At 39.8% G+C, this 15,873-nt stretch overlaps 2 protein-coding genes across 5 annotated transcripts in view; one reads left to right on the forward strand and one right to left on the reverse strand.

Annotated features, from left to right (window-relative positions):
- Nucleotides 1–2,694, forward strand: part of dctn1b (dynactin 1b) — a 29,341-nt gene extending 26,647 nt beyond the window's left edge. For 2 of the 4 annotated variants that reach the window (XM_027023577.2, XM_027023574.2), the window contains exons 23-31: nucleotides 1–121; nucleotides 361–503; nucleotides 730–899; nucleotides 1,082–1,093; nucleotides 1,585–1,706; nucleotides 1,918–2,104; nucleotides 2,206–2,279; nucleotides 2,366–2,455; nucleotides 2,541–2,694. The exon at nucleotides 1–121 is cut by the window's left edge and continues 5 nt beyond it. In XM_027023577.2, the coding sequence (XP_026879378.2) occupies nucleotides 1–121; nucleotides 361–503; nucleotides 730–899; nucleotides 1,082–1,093; nucleotides 1,585–1,706; nucleotides 1,918–2,104; nucleotides 2,206–2,279; nucleotides 2,366–2,455; nucleotides 2,541–2,678 (1,057 nt within the window). In that variant the 3' untranslated portion in view covers nucleotides 2,679–2,694. The remainder of the gene's footprint in view (nucleotides 122–360; nucleotides 504–729; nucleotides 900–1,081; nucleotides 1,094–1,584; nucleotides 1,707–1,917; nucleotides 2,105–2,205; nucleotides 2,280–2,365; nucleotides 2,456–2,540) is intronic. The other 2 variants (XM_027023575.2, XM_027023578.2) reach the window with 1 other exon arrangement.
- desi2 (desumoylating isopeptidase 2) lies at nucleotides 2,691–14,192 on the reverse strand. The gene is made up of 6 exons (XM_035531339.1): nucleotides 13,888–14,192; nucleotides 13,575–13,772; nucleotides 7,625–7,697; nucleotides 7,439–7,532; nucleotides 7,202–7,343; nucleotides 2,691–7,080 (listed from the first exon to the last, which is right to left on the reverse strand). The coding sequence occupies exons 2-6, from the start codon at nucleotides 13,611–13,613 to the stop codon at nucleotides 6,844–6,846; spliced, it is 585 nt and encodes a 194-aa protein (XP_035387232.1). The 5' UTR covers nucleotides 13,614–13,772; nucleotides 13,888–14,192; the 3' UTR covers nucleotides 2,691–6,843.
- Between the last annotated feature and the right edge of the window lie 1,681 nt (nucleotides 14,193–15,873).

The raw sequence follows: 15,873 nt of genomic DNA on the forward strand, positions 1-15,873 counted from the left end.
TCCAGTGGATGTGCGAGCAGCTGCCCTGAGGGCGGAGATCACAGATGCTGAGGGACTTGGCCTCAAACTGGAGGACAGAGAGACCGTCATCAAAGAGCTGAAGAAATCTCTCAAAATAAAGGTATACACACACACACACACACACACACACATATATATATATATATATACACACACACACACAATATATTAGCATACATGCGTCATTCATTAGGAGTCTAAACAACTAGACACCACTAGACACGTGTAAGTCACTCTGGATAAGAACGTTTGCCAAGTGCCATGAATGTAAAATGTAGATAGATTATGACGTTGAGAATCCTTATGGCCTGTGAACCTGTGAACCCCTGTTGCATGTAGGGTGAGGAGCTGAGTGAGGCCAGCGTGCGTCTGAGTCTACTGGAGAAGAAGCTGGATAGTGCGTCGAAGGATGCAGATGAACGTGTGGAGAAAATTCAGTCTGTTCTGAGCGAGACCCAGGCACTCCTGAAGAAAAAGGAGAAGTAAGAGAACGGAGCTGCACCACACTGGAGACACTAGAATTCAGCAGTGGGCACAGACTACACTGTACAAGGCGTAGAAAAAGCTCTGGCTTGCCCTTGCTTTCGTTCTTCCAATAAATGTCATTCTTTTGGTTGTTTGTATAATAAAAATATCTAAACTGATGGAATATTTTATGGTAACAACAACCATTTGTTTATCAAACATTTGTTGCTGTATGTGCTGTAGGGAATTTGAAGAAACCATGGATGCTCTGCAGGCTGATATTGATCAACTTGAGGCTGAGAAGACAGAGCTAAGGCAGCGGATACACAGCCAATCAAAGATTACTATTGAGGGTCTGAGAGGAAGTCCCGCCTCCGGCATTGCATCCTTTGTGACTGGCGCCATCTCAACTGGTGAGCGAAAATGAGTAGAGAACATTACATATAAAAGTGTAGTAACATACAGAATCTACAGTAGCCTAGATCAGGTTATCTAACGACACCCCAAAGGCTGATTCTGTTTCTCTGACACTGTGTCTGTCATTCATTTCCCCTTTTATTTAATATAATGTGTCATTTGCCTTTCTCCCATCCAGAGGAACAGAAAGGTAAACTATTGCCAGTCTCTCTCATTCAGTGCTCACTCGCTGCCTCTATACTTCTCCTCCCCACCCCTCCCCTGACACTGTATCTGCATGAGTGTCCTGCACGTCATGCATGGAATAGACCCATGCCTACTTATACAGACCCGTTCAGACTCATACAGACCCATACAAACTCAGGCCCATTATAGATCCATACAAAGCCCTACAGGCTCATTAATACTCATTTAGGTGTAATGCCACACACATTTTCTGCTTCATGAATTCATGATCAGACTACATCCAGCTCATGAAACATTTTTTTTAATGACAGCTCCTCAGAATAGTCTACTTAAGATGATAGTTGCATGACATTGGATAACACAAAGGCTCTCTTCCTTCGCCAATAGATGTGTGTGTGTGTGTGTGTGTGTGTGTGTGTGTGTGTGTGTGTGTGTGTGTGTGTGTGTGTGTGTGTGTGTGTGTGTGTGTGTAATTTGATCTGTTTGCGTATGTAGGTGCTACAGGAGTTTGTGCTGCTGGGGGTATGCAGGTGATAGATTCCCCCTTGCTGACTCAACAGATTGAAGCTCAAAGACTCAGCATAAAGCGCCTGAAGAATGAAAACAACCTCTTGAAGGTACCCTCAGATACCCATTCACCCGTGCATGTAAATATGCTTCACTCCACATTTTTGCACTCAGTGAGAAATATGCTCCTCGGTGGCTGGGTAAGCCCAGCCTTGTTGCAGAGTTTCAAGGGCTAAAGTTGTATTGTGGGTAAACTGGTTCTGAATATCAGGAAAAAATTCTGACCCCCATGGGTCTCTGTGTAAACGGTTGTTTCTCTAGGCAGAGAAGATGAGGGCTCAGTTAGCTTCCCTGCCTCCACTGAATGTTCCCAAGCTGGGCTGGAGAGAGGGCTGTAGACCGGAGGTGCTCTCCAGCGCCCTCTACCGCAAAACTGATCAACTGCTGGAAACGCTCCTGCAGATGAGTGCCAATGTCAAAGTGGTGGACATCACTGGAAAATCTCCTGGTTAGTGAGTATAATATGCTCAAAATGGCACTTGTTTTCCCAGACATGTAAATACACATGAATACAACATAACATTATTTATTTATTTTTATTTTGTACAGTGAGTCCTAGTGCCCAGCTCTTAGAGCAAACAGCAAGGCTAGAGTCTCTTAGTGACACTCTCGACAGACTGAAGGTAAAAGCAATGTTCAAAGCCCTTATGTAAATAACCACAAGGATATGTGATTACCTCAGCCAGATGCACGTCTCTCTCTGATTCAGGACGAGGTGGCCGAACACGTGGTGTCCCAGCGACCTGGCGCTCAGGTTTTGTCCGACTTTGCTATCTTCCCCCGCAGCACCTTTGTGAAGGTAAGTCACACTGAGGTGGCGCTCGTGCTAACAACCCTGCCCTCTGCCTCCCCGCCAACCGTAGGGTTCTCTGTCTCTCTCCCAGGCTAAGGAGGAGAGGAAGGGAGATGCGGTGCTGGTCGGCCGCGTGATGGTGCCTTGTCCCCGGGGACAGGAGCAGGTGCACCAGCTCATTTTGTCTCAGTCCCAGCTCCAGCGGGTGCATTGCTTGCTCCAGACCTAAATATGACCCCCCCCCCCCCCCCACCCGAACAAGTCCTGCCATCAAACCAGGCCTTCTAGCACAGCTCTACTTCACCATCGAAATGACAAGCGTGAAATGTGGAGATTACGACGAAGCCTGTTTCCGTGTTTAGTTGGGAGTGTTGGGATTAGTTGGGAGCTTGGTATCTACTCAGCCTTCTCTACTTGCTAAATCCAAATCCATCCTTTATTGACATCGTATTTAGCAAATTTCCAGTGAAGGAAAAACAAAGTAAATGTATAGTATGGGATATATTTAAATCGGTTGAAGTATTTTTCGAAGGTGACCATGATACAGATTGATACTTCTTCCAGACACTAGAGGCAACCGAGAACCGTTTTCATAAAAGATCTCCCCATAGGCAGGTGCTATATTCGCCTTTAGCATCATTACATCATTTATTTATATTATATGCTGTAAATATTAAAATATTATATAATTGTTAAAAAACTAAAATTCTACAGTATCCAGTGACAAAAAATACAGGAAGTCACAGTGGTGGACTATACTGTACTATATACACTAACAATGTGAACAGTCATAATTATTATAATTATTATTCTTGTCTTACCATATATTTGAACATCATTGGAGCCATTTCTGTCCAAGGACATAAATGATATGGGATGGATGGAGAAAGGCCTGCAGTTTGAAGGCCTTTAATGACCTTTAAAGGTTTATGATGAAAAAAGCAGGTTTGCTGTCTTATCTCTGATTCTTTGGCCTTAAGACATTCATATTCCATTCAGTCTCTCTCTCCTTTTTCTGATGTCAAGTACGTTTCAATGGCACAGGAAATGTCAGAATGGAGACAGAGGGAAACCTTAACTTCACATAAGTTAGAAATGATTGTCGGCTAACAGTTATCCAAATCCACCTTGGCATTTAAAATATCTCTGACCAACTGATTTTCTTTAGGTTTTAATTCAGCTTGGCTACTGGGATATTAAGGCTAGCCTTTAGCGTACATAAGGAATGTACCAAAAATTAAATGAAATGCCTGATAGATTTGGATATGAATCACCTATCAGGCTAATGGCAAATTGACTGTATTGGGAGATTAGAAAGTTATAATACAATTATTAAAAAATGAGAATGATAAGAATGACTTTAGGAATTTAAAAAGAAAACTGTACTCAGTACTATAAGAAATACATTCAGTTCAAAACTGCTTAGTGTGCGTCACTGTGCTTTGTGACTAAACTCTCTTTTCAGTAATTTTGTGATCTGGCCCTTTGTAGAACAGAAAATGAACATGTATCTTAGTGTAAGACCCAGATGATCAAGGAGGAACATCAATATCACAATAAGATCAGTGATGATTTTGGAAGGAGACGGGGCAGTTGGCAGGGGAGAAATTTACAGTATTTGCTGATAGGTCAATATTTAATTGGTTTTAATTAATGATTTGCTTTGCTACAGACTGTGTAAGTAACATTTAATGTGCAAAATGCATACAGTTGCTCACAATGTCATTGATTGTGAAGAATGTGGCATATTATATATGAATAAAGCAAAGTCAATAGACTGTGGATGTAAATATCCTCATTTGGGCCATGAAACGTGATCATTTATAGAGTGTGATTGTTTTAGGTGTCAGAAAAAGCAAGCAAGAAGGAGCAAAAGAGAATGAGCTGGATCAAACATTTCCATCCTGACCCCTCAGGAGCACACAAAGTGGCTCAGATCATTGACATATTTACTTTATAATGATCATTATTCTATCAGGGCAAAGTATTAGCTCATTGGAACTGCTTACCACAGGAACCATTACTGATACAATCAAAAATATTTTAAACAAACCTTTAAACAACATGTATGGCATATAATGCATCTTTTAAAACACTTTATGGGCTAATCCTAGGAGCACGTTTTCACACTCCACATAAAGTTCTCTGAACTGCTGGTGCTATGGAGCCTGGGACCTTGTTGATAGGGTTCAAGCTGGACTCTCTTGGACATCAGCACTTTACTTTTGGTATCGCTGCTCTCTAGATAGCTCAGCAAATATCAGCTTTTATGGTTAATGTAATTAGCTCCTCTATTCCAACTGGGGCATGGATATTTTCCAAAATGCAACTTTATGCTATGGCGCAGATGGCAACATCACTCAAATTCCTGAGACCATGCAGATTATTAAATGGGTCTCTTTTACTCTTGGGCTACCTGGAATCTGCTTCTCCATTGACCTCATGAGCCAACAGGCCAGTAATGGCAAAGCTGTCCCTGCATACCTCATCAGCCTGCTCACCTCTTACATTTTCAGTATTTTCCGACAGCCAAATAGGCCGATAGGCGCCATCATGCAAATCTCCACATTTCTGGCATCTCTTCCCTGCTCTTCCATTTTGGTGTAATTACCAACATTGTTGCGTAGGAGCGGTACCTGTTAGTGGATTGCTTGCAGTATAGAGCCTGCTGTATGAAAGTAAGACAGTCAGCCATGGTTTCAGTGGCCTTATGGGTGGCACCAGTTGCTATCCTACTGCTAGCTGGGAACAGATACGTGCTCTTTTTTCTCCCCATCCTCCTTCTCCCATTTCTTTTCCTACTGTTTTTCTTCATGGACTCCATCAGGGCTCTGTGGTGTTGCAGGGGTTCAGTATGCATTCCTGAGCAGAAGAGGATTCTAGGTATGCACGATCCTTTTGTGCAATTACAGCATCCTGCATTTCCCCTTTGTCTTAAAGCATTAAACAGTGTGTTTATCATTTAAATGTTACTCACAATATTTGGGACTGATCATCAATTCACTCTTAAACCTCGGGCCCCTCATGGACCCATTCCTCTCCCTTTTCATGACAAAGGGATTTAAGGACAGTAGACGCTTGCGCCTGCTCTAAGCGGAAAAGCACCAAAGGAACTACCAACTGTGGCAACAGTTTTGGAGACTATAACTAGACTCTAAAACTTTGCATTACAAGGCAGCGGAGATGACTCAGCACAGCAAAGATATTCATGAACTCTTACTAAAACCGTTAAGTTTCTAAATCTAGAATGTTATGCAAACCATTTCGCTTGCTTCTAGGATATGTATAACAGCAACACTTCTCTCCAGCAACTGACTAATGAACTTTCAGTTTTGATAGGTCAGACCTTTCCTACTGTAAGCCAACTGCAGTGACTGGAAAAGGCAGCCTAGATATTTGTGTTTGTATCTTGGCATGTATTTATGTAGGAAAATGAACCAAAAACTCAAGTTTATTCCACACCTCAGGCGTAAGTAGAACGTTGTTGTCACTTTGCAGAACCAACAGAGCAACCCACGGAATTAAACGTCTAGCTCAGATGTTAAATGGCAAGAGAGAGAGAAATGTCTACTCCCCTTTATCACAAAACCACTCAGGGCTACAATGAATGGCATACTGGTACACTAAGGGATTTAAATACAAGGTAATACAATAAGCAATTTGTTTTTCAGAAAAAAAATTACTTTTCTTTATTAATCATCAAATAGAATACAAAGTTCCTCCAGTACATAGAAGACTCTAAAAACCTAAAGGTGTAAAATGTCTGAAGTACATTTGAAGAACTGCTAGTCACAGCAGACCAACAGGTAAACTGTAGAGAAAGAGTGCAGAGCTCTCTGAGCAAGTAACAGTAAAAATCTTTAGGCACAATCACCAAGGTGAGCAGACATGAGTTGTGTTGTTACAAAAATGGGGCAATTTGGCCCAGGTGGCAGGGTTTCAGTAATAAAAACACATATACAGAAATACAGGATGTAAACAAAAGCTCCCTGTTAAAAAGATGCTTTCTTAGGGACACAGTCAAGAAAGAGGAGTGAGAAAATCCAGCAAAAGCTTAACAGTAACATTACCAAAATAAAAGAAAATCCAAGATGAGTCAATGGAATATAATACAAATTTAGTACAAATAGTCTTTCTGTCCTGAGTTTCCAAAACAAAACAATAACAGCAAAAAACAGTAATGTTTAAAACACTGCCAAAACCAACTCTGAGGGTTTCCCTCCCCAGTAAATCAGTCTGATAGGTCTCTGGGCCCCTTGACCAAAAAACAACACAGGGCACAGGGCTTATCAACGCTGCTGGTGGATTGCAGGTCTGTCATTGGAAGGGGTGGGGGAACAGGCAGCAAGAGCACTGGGCCAGTCTCTGAGGCCCGTCAGTCCAGGCAGCAGACTCTATCGCCGTGGCTGCTGGCGGGTGGGCCTGGGCGCCACAGCACAGGAAGGTATGGAGGCAGAGGCTGCTGCATCCTCCGCTTCTTCCAGCTCACCCTGGAGCTCCTGGCTCACGCTGGACTGCAGTGCCGCGGGAGTGAGCCATTCCTTAGGCAGGCAGCTCTGCAGAAAGGGCACGCAGGAGCTGAAGTAGGCCAGACGGTTCACCCAACGCGGGATTTCACGGCCACAAAGGATCTTCCGGGGGGGGGGGGGGGAGAGAATGGGATTCCCGTTTGTTTTATTACAATAGCACTTGTAAATGAGGTATTGTACAGAAATAGATTCTTGCCCCTTTGGGTCCTTCTAGAACCTGTACCTCTGAGAGCGCTGAGGAAAAGTGATTGCAGTTCTTGTGCATGAGGTGGTACGCATTACCCTTGTACTCCTTTCCCATCTCCTCCATGATTCGCTCCACGTCTTCCTCTGTGAAGTCTGTGCTCCCTAGAACAATAGCTTCTCTGGTGAGGAAGAGAGGAGACATGAGAACGTTGTGCTAGTCTTTTTTTTTTTACCCAAATGTGCATAAGATATGTAACACTGATATAAATCTCACTTGAATTTAAATGTCTCCCCAAGTTCCGTGGCATCACAAGGTGTTATCTCAAATATACCTGAAAACGGATATGGATGCCCCCCATAAGCAAACTCTGCAACAAAAGGGAAAGCATGAACATAATTAGAATTAATGATGCGTCACCATAGCAGACTGACCAAATGAGAGCAGCAGAGAGAAACTTACCTCTGCCATAAATCTCAATCCCTGAGTGAAAGACCCCAATACCCAAAGAGGTAGTGAATTCATTGATCCAGTACTAAAAAAAGCAAAATATATAATGATGTAAGTACATGCCTATAATCAAATCTATTGGTGCAAAATGGCATATTGAACGTTCTAAATGGAGCAATAAGGTGTGGCTCATAGCAGTACGACGATGCAGACCCCTCCACTCAGGGTTGCTTCTGTATATGGCTTCTTATCACACTACCAAACTATGACACAATCCTACAGGTAATCCTACAGGCAATTTTAAAGCTTTTAAATTAATCTTTGCTACAGGCCAAATGAATGAAGTCAAGTGATTTTCCAGACTGGAAAAAAAACTGGCAGTACTATACAATAGGTTAATGATCCAACATACTTAAAAGGATGTGTCAGAATAGCTTAGTTGGGAAAGATCAGGGAGTGTACTACAGGAACGCTCTGGATTTCTTTCCAAATCAAGATTGTTTGTTAACATAGAATGAAGTTGGTTTCATATAAATTTCTGTTGTTTTATACCTTGGGGGAAAAATGTAAATGTTTACTTTAAAAAAAAAAAAACAAAGTTATTGTGGCTTCCAAACTTTCACCTTTCATACAGTTACTTTTAAGAGTGGCTGATGATGTGTTAGGCTAAATAGTATCAAACCTATCTTCCAGTGCCATCAGCTGTATTAGGCTGGTTGTTAATACACCAAACAGGAATGCCCTTTAAACTTCTGTTCAGGCTGTGATTCAATATATAATTGAAAGTTCAATTGCTGAACTTTTAAGTACTGTTTCTGCTTCATGAGTGGGCAAAGATGATCAGCTGTGTGTTGAAAACTAGACACCTCACTGTGAAGCATCATTCAAAGTGAGACACTTAGCACAGGAATATGAGAATGGATTTTTGAGAACAAGGTTATTTTAGAAAGGTCTGCTTCAAGCATCATCTGTCCCCACTCATATGAACAACTGTCTACATATTTTATAAGTGTTGTTCCTTTTGTCATGCCATGATGTGATGTGCAACAAAGTACTGTTATGTGCTGATTCAATATAATCTTACTCTTTAGAATTTGGGCGTTTATTGTAGTACAATGTATGCTGTTGCACATACCACACAGGAGTTTGCTTCTATCATGTACTTTACATTGTACTGTAGCTATAACATTTTTCATTGCACATTGAGTACAGTAGCATTGTACAGTGGGATTTGTATCATCAGATCTGGCCGTTATCCTGCAGGTGTGTCATAAGCGTTGCATTATTCCATCATGACAGACAACTTCCATGAAACAACTTACCACATTCAAAATGACCACAGACTTAGACCTTTTATAAGCAAAGACATGCCTACTGACTCAGTGTTCAGACATTATCTCTTTAACTAGTACACCGTCAGAGGAAATGCAAGTCATAGGACGTGTTTTGGACGTTTTTTTTAATTTTTTTAATTTTTTTATTGAAACAAACACAAAAAGCCTGCACTTGTAGAAAACTGTCTTATCTAATAATAGCACTTGAATTTTCTTGTATTTTCTCTCTATCTTTATTGTTATTGTAAAGCGACCTTGAATCTGTGAAAGGTGCTATATAAAAATTAAACATTATTATTTTATAGCATTGCATTATAACCCTCAATATAAGGTTTCAGCACTGACACCTTTTTCCTGGCAGTGTCTCAGTTTAAGGGTATTTTAGGACTTGTAACCTATTTGTGCTAACCTGGGGTACTTTTCTGAGTAGACAACTAAATTCCCAACTTTTGTAAGTCACTCTGGAAGGGAGAGTTTGCTAAATCCCATAAATGTAACATCGGTCTCTATAAACGAATGCTGAAGGCACAATCCAACCAACCATTAACCAACCTTAGAAACCGTTAAAAACTAAATATTCCAAGAAACAACATTCTAATCTCTGAAGGGAGGGTTTTTGTAAAGAAACACAGATGGAGAGCAGTCTTTCACCACTACCTATAAAGCTGTGGAAGAAGCAGCTTATCCCTTTGCCCTCAATTACCTCAAAGCTTATTAAACACATCTTGTCACTGAAAGAGGGACTAGCTTCCTTACAATGAAATAAGGAGACAGGACACTTCAGTAACATGCTATAGAAAGTGTTCAACATCACTACACACTAGAAAATGGCCAGTAAGGCTTTTAAGATAACTTGAACTGCACTCTTCTGGACAGAGATCTCAGATGTTATTCCTGGGATCTTCTGGAGCCACTCTCCAGCACCAATCCTCCGATTACCACTGTTGCCTTCACCTTCCATATCTTTTTTAACTCTTCTCTCAGCCCTTGGTATTTCTCAAGCTTTTCATGTCCTTTGTTCCTGATGTTACCACCAATTGGGATCACCACATCTATCACTATGGCCCTCTTCTGTTGTTTATCCACTACTACCATGTCTAGTTGCTTATCCATTACCATTTTGTCTGTCTATATCTGAAGGTTCCACAGGATCTTAGCATGGTAGTAATTTTGCACCACCGTTGGGGGTGTATCCAACTGTCCTTGGAAGTTCCAGCCCATATAAAGTACACTCTCTTAAAACAACTCTTAAAAGTGCAATTTGTTTAAAAAGTCTCCATAATCTCTGTGATGGTCACAGTAGTGACTGTATGTAGTGCTGGATTTACATCTTCCAGAAGCCTATCAGGTACTCCACTTGGTCTTGGTCGTCTTCAAGCTTAGGTCAGCAGCTTTGGTGTTGAACTTGGTGCATGAACACATTGGGTCTTGTTCCCAATGTCAGGGTTGTTCCCAGTTTTGGGGTGTGGGGATGATGATGATGATGATTTCTCCCTTCACCCCTCTGCCATCCTGGCTCTATTCTCCACTCTTTACCACATTTATATGTACATACATGCTCACTCCACTTTATTACATATGTTGCAGTGTGATTAAACTGTAGGTGCTGCCCCCTATAGTAGGTAGTTTCGTCATCAATCTATTAATTTTGTATTTGATGCTACACAATACACAGAGCCACACCTGGAAAGACACTTTAGCCTTAGGTACATCTGTAGAATTAGCTATTAAAAATGCTAGCAGACGCTGAATGAGAGCAAAGCTCTTTACTGAGCTACAGTTAGGCAACAGCAGCCATAATAGGCTGTTAATGTCATCCTTCTGCTTTATTGGATTAAAAGTGTAGATGCAAATTCCCAGCTAAAAAATGATTGAACATGTAAGATAATCTTTGGCAACACAGTACTTTCCTGAAAGTATTTCCTTTTAGCATTCAATTTCTCATATTCACAAAAATGCAGGCGACACTGACCCAGAGCTTGAAGCATCACAATATGTATGTAACTGGACAAGAATATCTGAGATGGCAAAGGCTCATTCGGCTAAAAATAGCCCATGGGTGCACCCTAGGAATAGCATTTACACTAACACACATATGGTTTCATCCAGAATGCAGGAGGTGCAGTGGAGAGGTAGCCATGTGACTAACAGTCTAGTTTTAATGTCGATCATTTAGATTATGTAATAACATTACAAATGTTCCTAAAAATGCAGTGACAGGACCTTTGTTTGACTGATTGTTTAAGACTGGATTGGACTTCAGTGGTTGCTATACAAAGTATGATGAATCAAAATATTTCTGAAATATACATACATGATGATAAATGAAAAAACTGTGACAATTGCTAGGATTCAGGCCTGGAAATTGAGCTGAGCTCAACCGTCATGTGTTTCACAAGAACCCAGGCATCTTAAAGGACACAGTAAACAAAACCGTATTCTCCTTGTCAGTGTGCATTTATCTGATCTATTACTGTATCTACTAGATGAGGAACTGATGTTAAGTGTCTGTTGTTTTGGCATATTAACCTTTTTATGGAAACTGTGATTCTACAAGCTGTGTATATTGGCTGTTTAAAGTGATGTCACACTGAGCAAATATCCAGCCCCCAGTAAATAAACACTTCAAACTCTGTATTCATCACATCAGTTCATTTCTGTAAATATTTCACGATTCTCCAGCACTGCGTTATGTCTACCCCAGTAAAATGTAAAATATAAAAGCTAAATGAGGGTGTGTTCTGGGGTCTTTTTACAGGGCACAGACCAAGAATCTTACATTTTGCAAAGGGTAAAATAGGCGTTAAAATGTTTTAATCTGAATGCCTGTGGATAAAACTCTCCAGGACAATCTTTAACAGTAGAATCACCTCTTCCTTTTTCTTGAGAGAGTCTGACGCAAAGGGAAACGCTGGTCTTAATGGTGCACTGAATCGTATTATTGATTGCTGCAAGACAGAAATTAGACAAGCAGCATGCAGCATGTGTGTTTGCATAATGTAGAGTTACTTTATTGATTACCGCAAAAAAAAAAAAAAAACGAAAAGGAAAGAAAAGGTGGATTTTGTTACTCTAGTAGTATCTGCTTTCTCCTTTGATCCACCAAATCATTAGCTTGAGTATCTAGTATCTGCCCACTGGCACTTGCCATGCTTTTGCCCTATTATACCAAAACCATTCACAAGCTTCTATCAGACAAAGCCTCTATACATTATGCCCATTTAATGGTATAGGCAAATATTTAACTAATGATGAATTAGATACAAAATGTTCAGTCCCCCTCTTATCTTCCAAAGTACAGTCAAACACACAGTGAACTTTGTTTGCATTTTAGCTTGCATGTTATTTTATCGTCCATTTTTAATGAAACCCAGTGGATGGTTATAAACTCATTACCCATATTTTTGTGTCACAAGGTTGACTTGCTTGGTAATAATGGCAAGCTGGAGATCTTTTGGCAAAAGGTACTTCAGTTAAAACAACTGCTATACAGTTTTTTTTTATTAACAAAATGTGTTACTGATATCAACAGTAACTAGATCGTCATCATGCAACAAACTAATATCTTAAATAAATTTAGTCTGGTTCATAGTGTCCACCAGGTTACACATTATGTTTTCACATCAAATGTGAGTCACATGAGCATGTTTCTTCCTTAATGTAGTTTCCAAGAATAAATACCCCAGTTAAACGTACTTTACAAGGATCTGAAAGCTGACTACATAAATAACAAAGATATGGGTTCAAAACAGACCTGAAGTACTTCTGTAGCTACTGATACTACACACTTATCAAGAACCAATTAGAGGTTTTTTTAACTACTTTTAAATACTTAATATTTATATTACTAGTGTGAAATGAACCAAAGGACCCCAATTATTTTCCACAAAACAATATTTCTTAGACAACTTCACACAATACTTCCCAAAAGGAGAAGAGAAAATTCACATTATTACTAAGCAAGCTTTTTGTCTAGCATATAAATGACAAATTCTGCTTTTCAAATGCGTACCTACAGCCAAGTTAACAAACGTAACACTATCACAAGTGCATTTAGATGGTGCTTTCTTTGTGCAAAGCTCAAGATCAAAACGTGCGATAAAAAGTCACGGGAAAAAAGGTTCAATTCTTTTTCCAGTTTAATTTACACTGCTTAGAAGTCACCAGTTCAGACACTTTTAAATAAGCATTAGGAAAGTCAACACTTTTGGGACATTTGTAACATTTATCAGTCATTAAACAGAACTAGTCACAATGTCAATAACGTCCCCAATCAAGGTTTGTTTGCTTTGAATATATTTTTCTATCACGCCTACATACAAACAGTACAAGACACCCCGAGGTAAGTAAACCCCGACATCAGAACAATCTCACTTTAGATGAAATGTAACATAAATAAATGGCAATCCGTTTACATTGCATTTTCTACCGGCATTCAAGATTACCCTCTCATGGGTAGCGTTATTTGGTTGTCTTTTCACACCATACCAGCAAAACAGCGAACCTAGGTTAGCTAGTGTTAACTCAAGCTAGGTTAGGTCTCTATCGAACAGTTTGTTTTAGCGTTAACGTGACTGATGCGATGTAACTAGGCTATTTAAACAATAAAGCAGTTCAAAGTTACTCACCATATCATATACGTTTAAAATGACCGGCTCGTTTGCCATTACAGGGTTTCCTTTTTTAAGAGTCCTCTTCGTTCAGCAAACACAGCTAGCCAGCTAGCTGCTGCTGCTGCTCAGTCTTGGGTAGCTGGCTAGCTTTATCGTTTTTAATCGTCTTCTAGTGTCACTTCGTACTTTTGACGCCGTTTACTCTCCTCGCCTCTGTATTAAAAAGTATAACAACGTGCTTTATAAGTGTAAAAGTCGGTTAGTGTAAACCTGCTAACCTAGCTAGCTAACTAGCTAGTTAATGTGACACCGCAATATACGTCCCTACCATTAGCTAGCTACCAATTATGGTGTAGCAGCGTGGCTAGCTAACCACAGCATATAGGGTGAGAGAAGTATCGTTGTAACGACATGAGCTAGGTTAGCTTCATGACCAGCAAAAAAGAGCGAAAACTATCTTTATGATTAAAAAGCAGACATGTTCGTAAAAGTCTAAGCATCCAAAACCACAAAGTTGCTCTTCGTGTGTATTTAAACGTAATTTAGAAACGATTTAACGTGAAGAAAAATAACATTTTAGCACCCGGAATTTAATCAACTAAAGCATCGTATACCCGTAGCTCAAGCAATGGGGGTGGATTATATTAATACCCGGCGTATGTTTTATTTACTGAAAGTATCTGACGGACTAGATGCTTGCAAAATACAATAAATTTAACCTCGTTCTAAGTAAATTTGCGTTCTGTCTTTATGATATGAAATGGGAAATAAATCGCTAAAATAGTAGATGTTAATCTGAGTAGTAGAGAATGTACACTGTATAGCAGATTTGGTCAAGATAATGTATATTTTCTGCTGTTCATTCTTATGCTCTGAGTGCAGGGTCTCACTAGCTATCACTGAACGATACCAGTTACCGCGATTATTTTAATACTATACATATAGAGATTTATAGGATTATCACGACAAGGAGCTCTTTTCAGACATTAGCCTGTACTGGTAAATTTGCTTGATTAGACACGAACCTAAAATAAACTCTATCACTGTTATGGTTTAAATGCAGTGCGTGCATCTAGTTGCAAAGGGGTTTCCAAACCATGGATTAAGGAACCACTGACATTCGTGGTCATAATCTAAGCATTTCACTGCGAGTTATACCATGTATGACTATGTACGTGACAAATAAAACTTTGAAACTTGAAACTTTATTGCTTCATTTGATGAAATAAAATGTTAAAAAGCTCCAAAGGTATTTTAATAGTAATAAAACGCACTAGAGTTCTGACTCTAGTATTTGTTCAAGTAAGGGCTTTTGGATTATTTATCATACTATAAATAATCCACTTTAAAACCTTTAAACCACTTTAAAACTTATATCAGTCATCCACTTTTAAATCATGCCATAATTTGTAAATGCTTAGCATTCACAAATGGCATGGTCTATGAAAATGGTTTGCACTGGGTAATGTTTGATATTTTATAATAAAGAAGCTATTGATGTATACTTGATTTAATATTCTTACTCACATTCTTAAATCTGTGACATGACGATAGCATCACATACTTGGAATCTTCTCCTAGTGATGTTCCATCATGGCATCAGGGCAGTTTCTGGCCCACCCTCACCCCCACTCTCTTTCACATCTGCACCCTGCAGCCTTGTACTCATGCTGGGAAGCACAAACCCTTTGACTCATGAGTCATGTGTTTGACTTGGCCAGTGAATATTTTTACACATAGCTCTCAGAAACCTAAAGTCAGGTGTTTTTTGTGCATGAAGTAACAGGCACATTTGATATGCTGGTGGATACTGGGCTAGGTGTTACATGTTTAGCCCATGCCAAAGTAAATTTACCATTACTTTTTAGAATTACCTTCTAAAACCAGAATATTGCTTCTTTTTAAACTGTGTTTGAGTGCCTAGGCAGCAGTCAAGGCAATGGGTTAAAATGAAATGAACTTAGCTGAGAAAAAGGAAAATGCTTACCAACATCAGCAAAAGAATAGTGATGGAATCTAATGAAGAACAATAACTCCACTACTAAAATGTTATTAGCATAGTTTGATTATTTGAGGAAGTGAAGATGGTGCAGGCCTACAGGTAACTACAGGTGCACAGGGACCACACGCTGCATTGCAATTGTAACACTAAGGCAGTCTGCAAAAATTGACAGAGTAGGCTATACTTGAAGAAGCTCAATGTATACCACAGGACAGATGTTCTATCTGTTGGTTGTGTCCAGCATCATTTTTCATGTAGCTGTACATTGCGATAGTGGCACATTAATCAGTGTGCTCCATATAAAGTTACCCT

Source organism: Electrophorus electricus, chromosome 11 (genome assembly GCF_013358815.1).
Source record: "Electrophorus electricus isolate fEleEle1 chromosome 11, fEleEle1.pri, whole genome shotgun sequence".
Lineage (NCBI taxonomy): Eukaryota > Metazoa > Chordata > Actinopteri > Gymnotiformes > Gymnotidae > Electrophorus > Electrophorus electricus.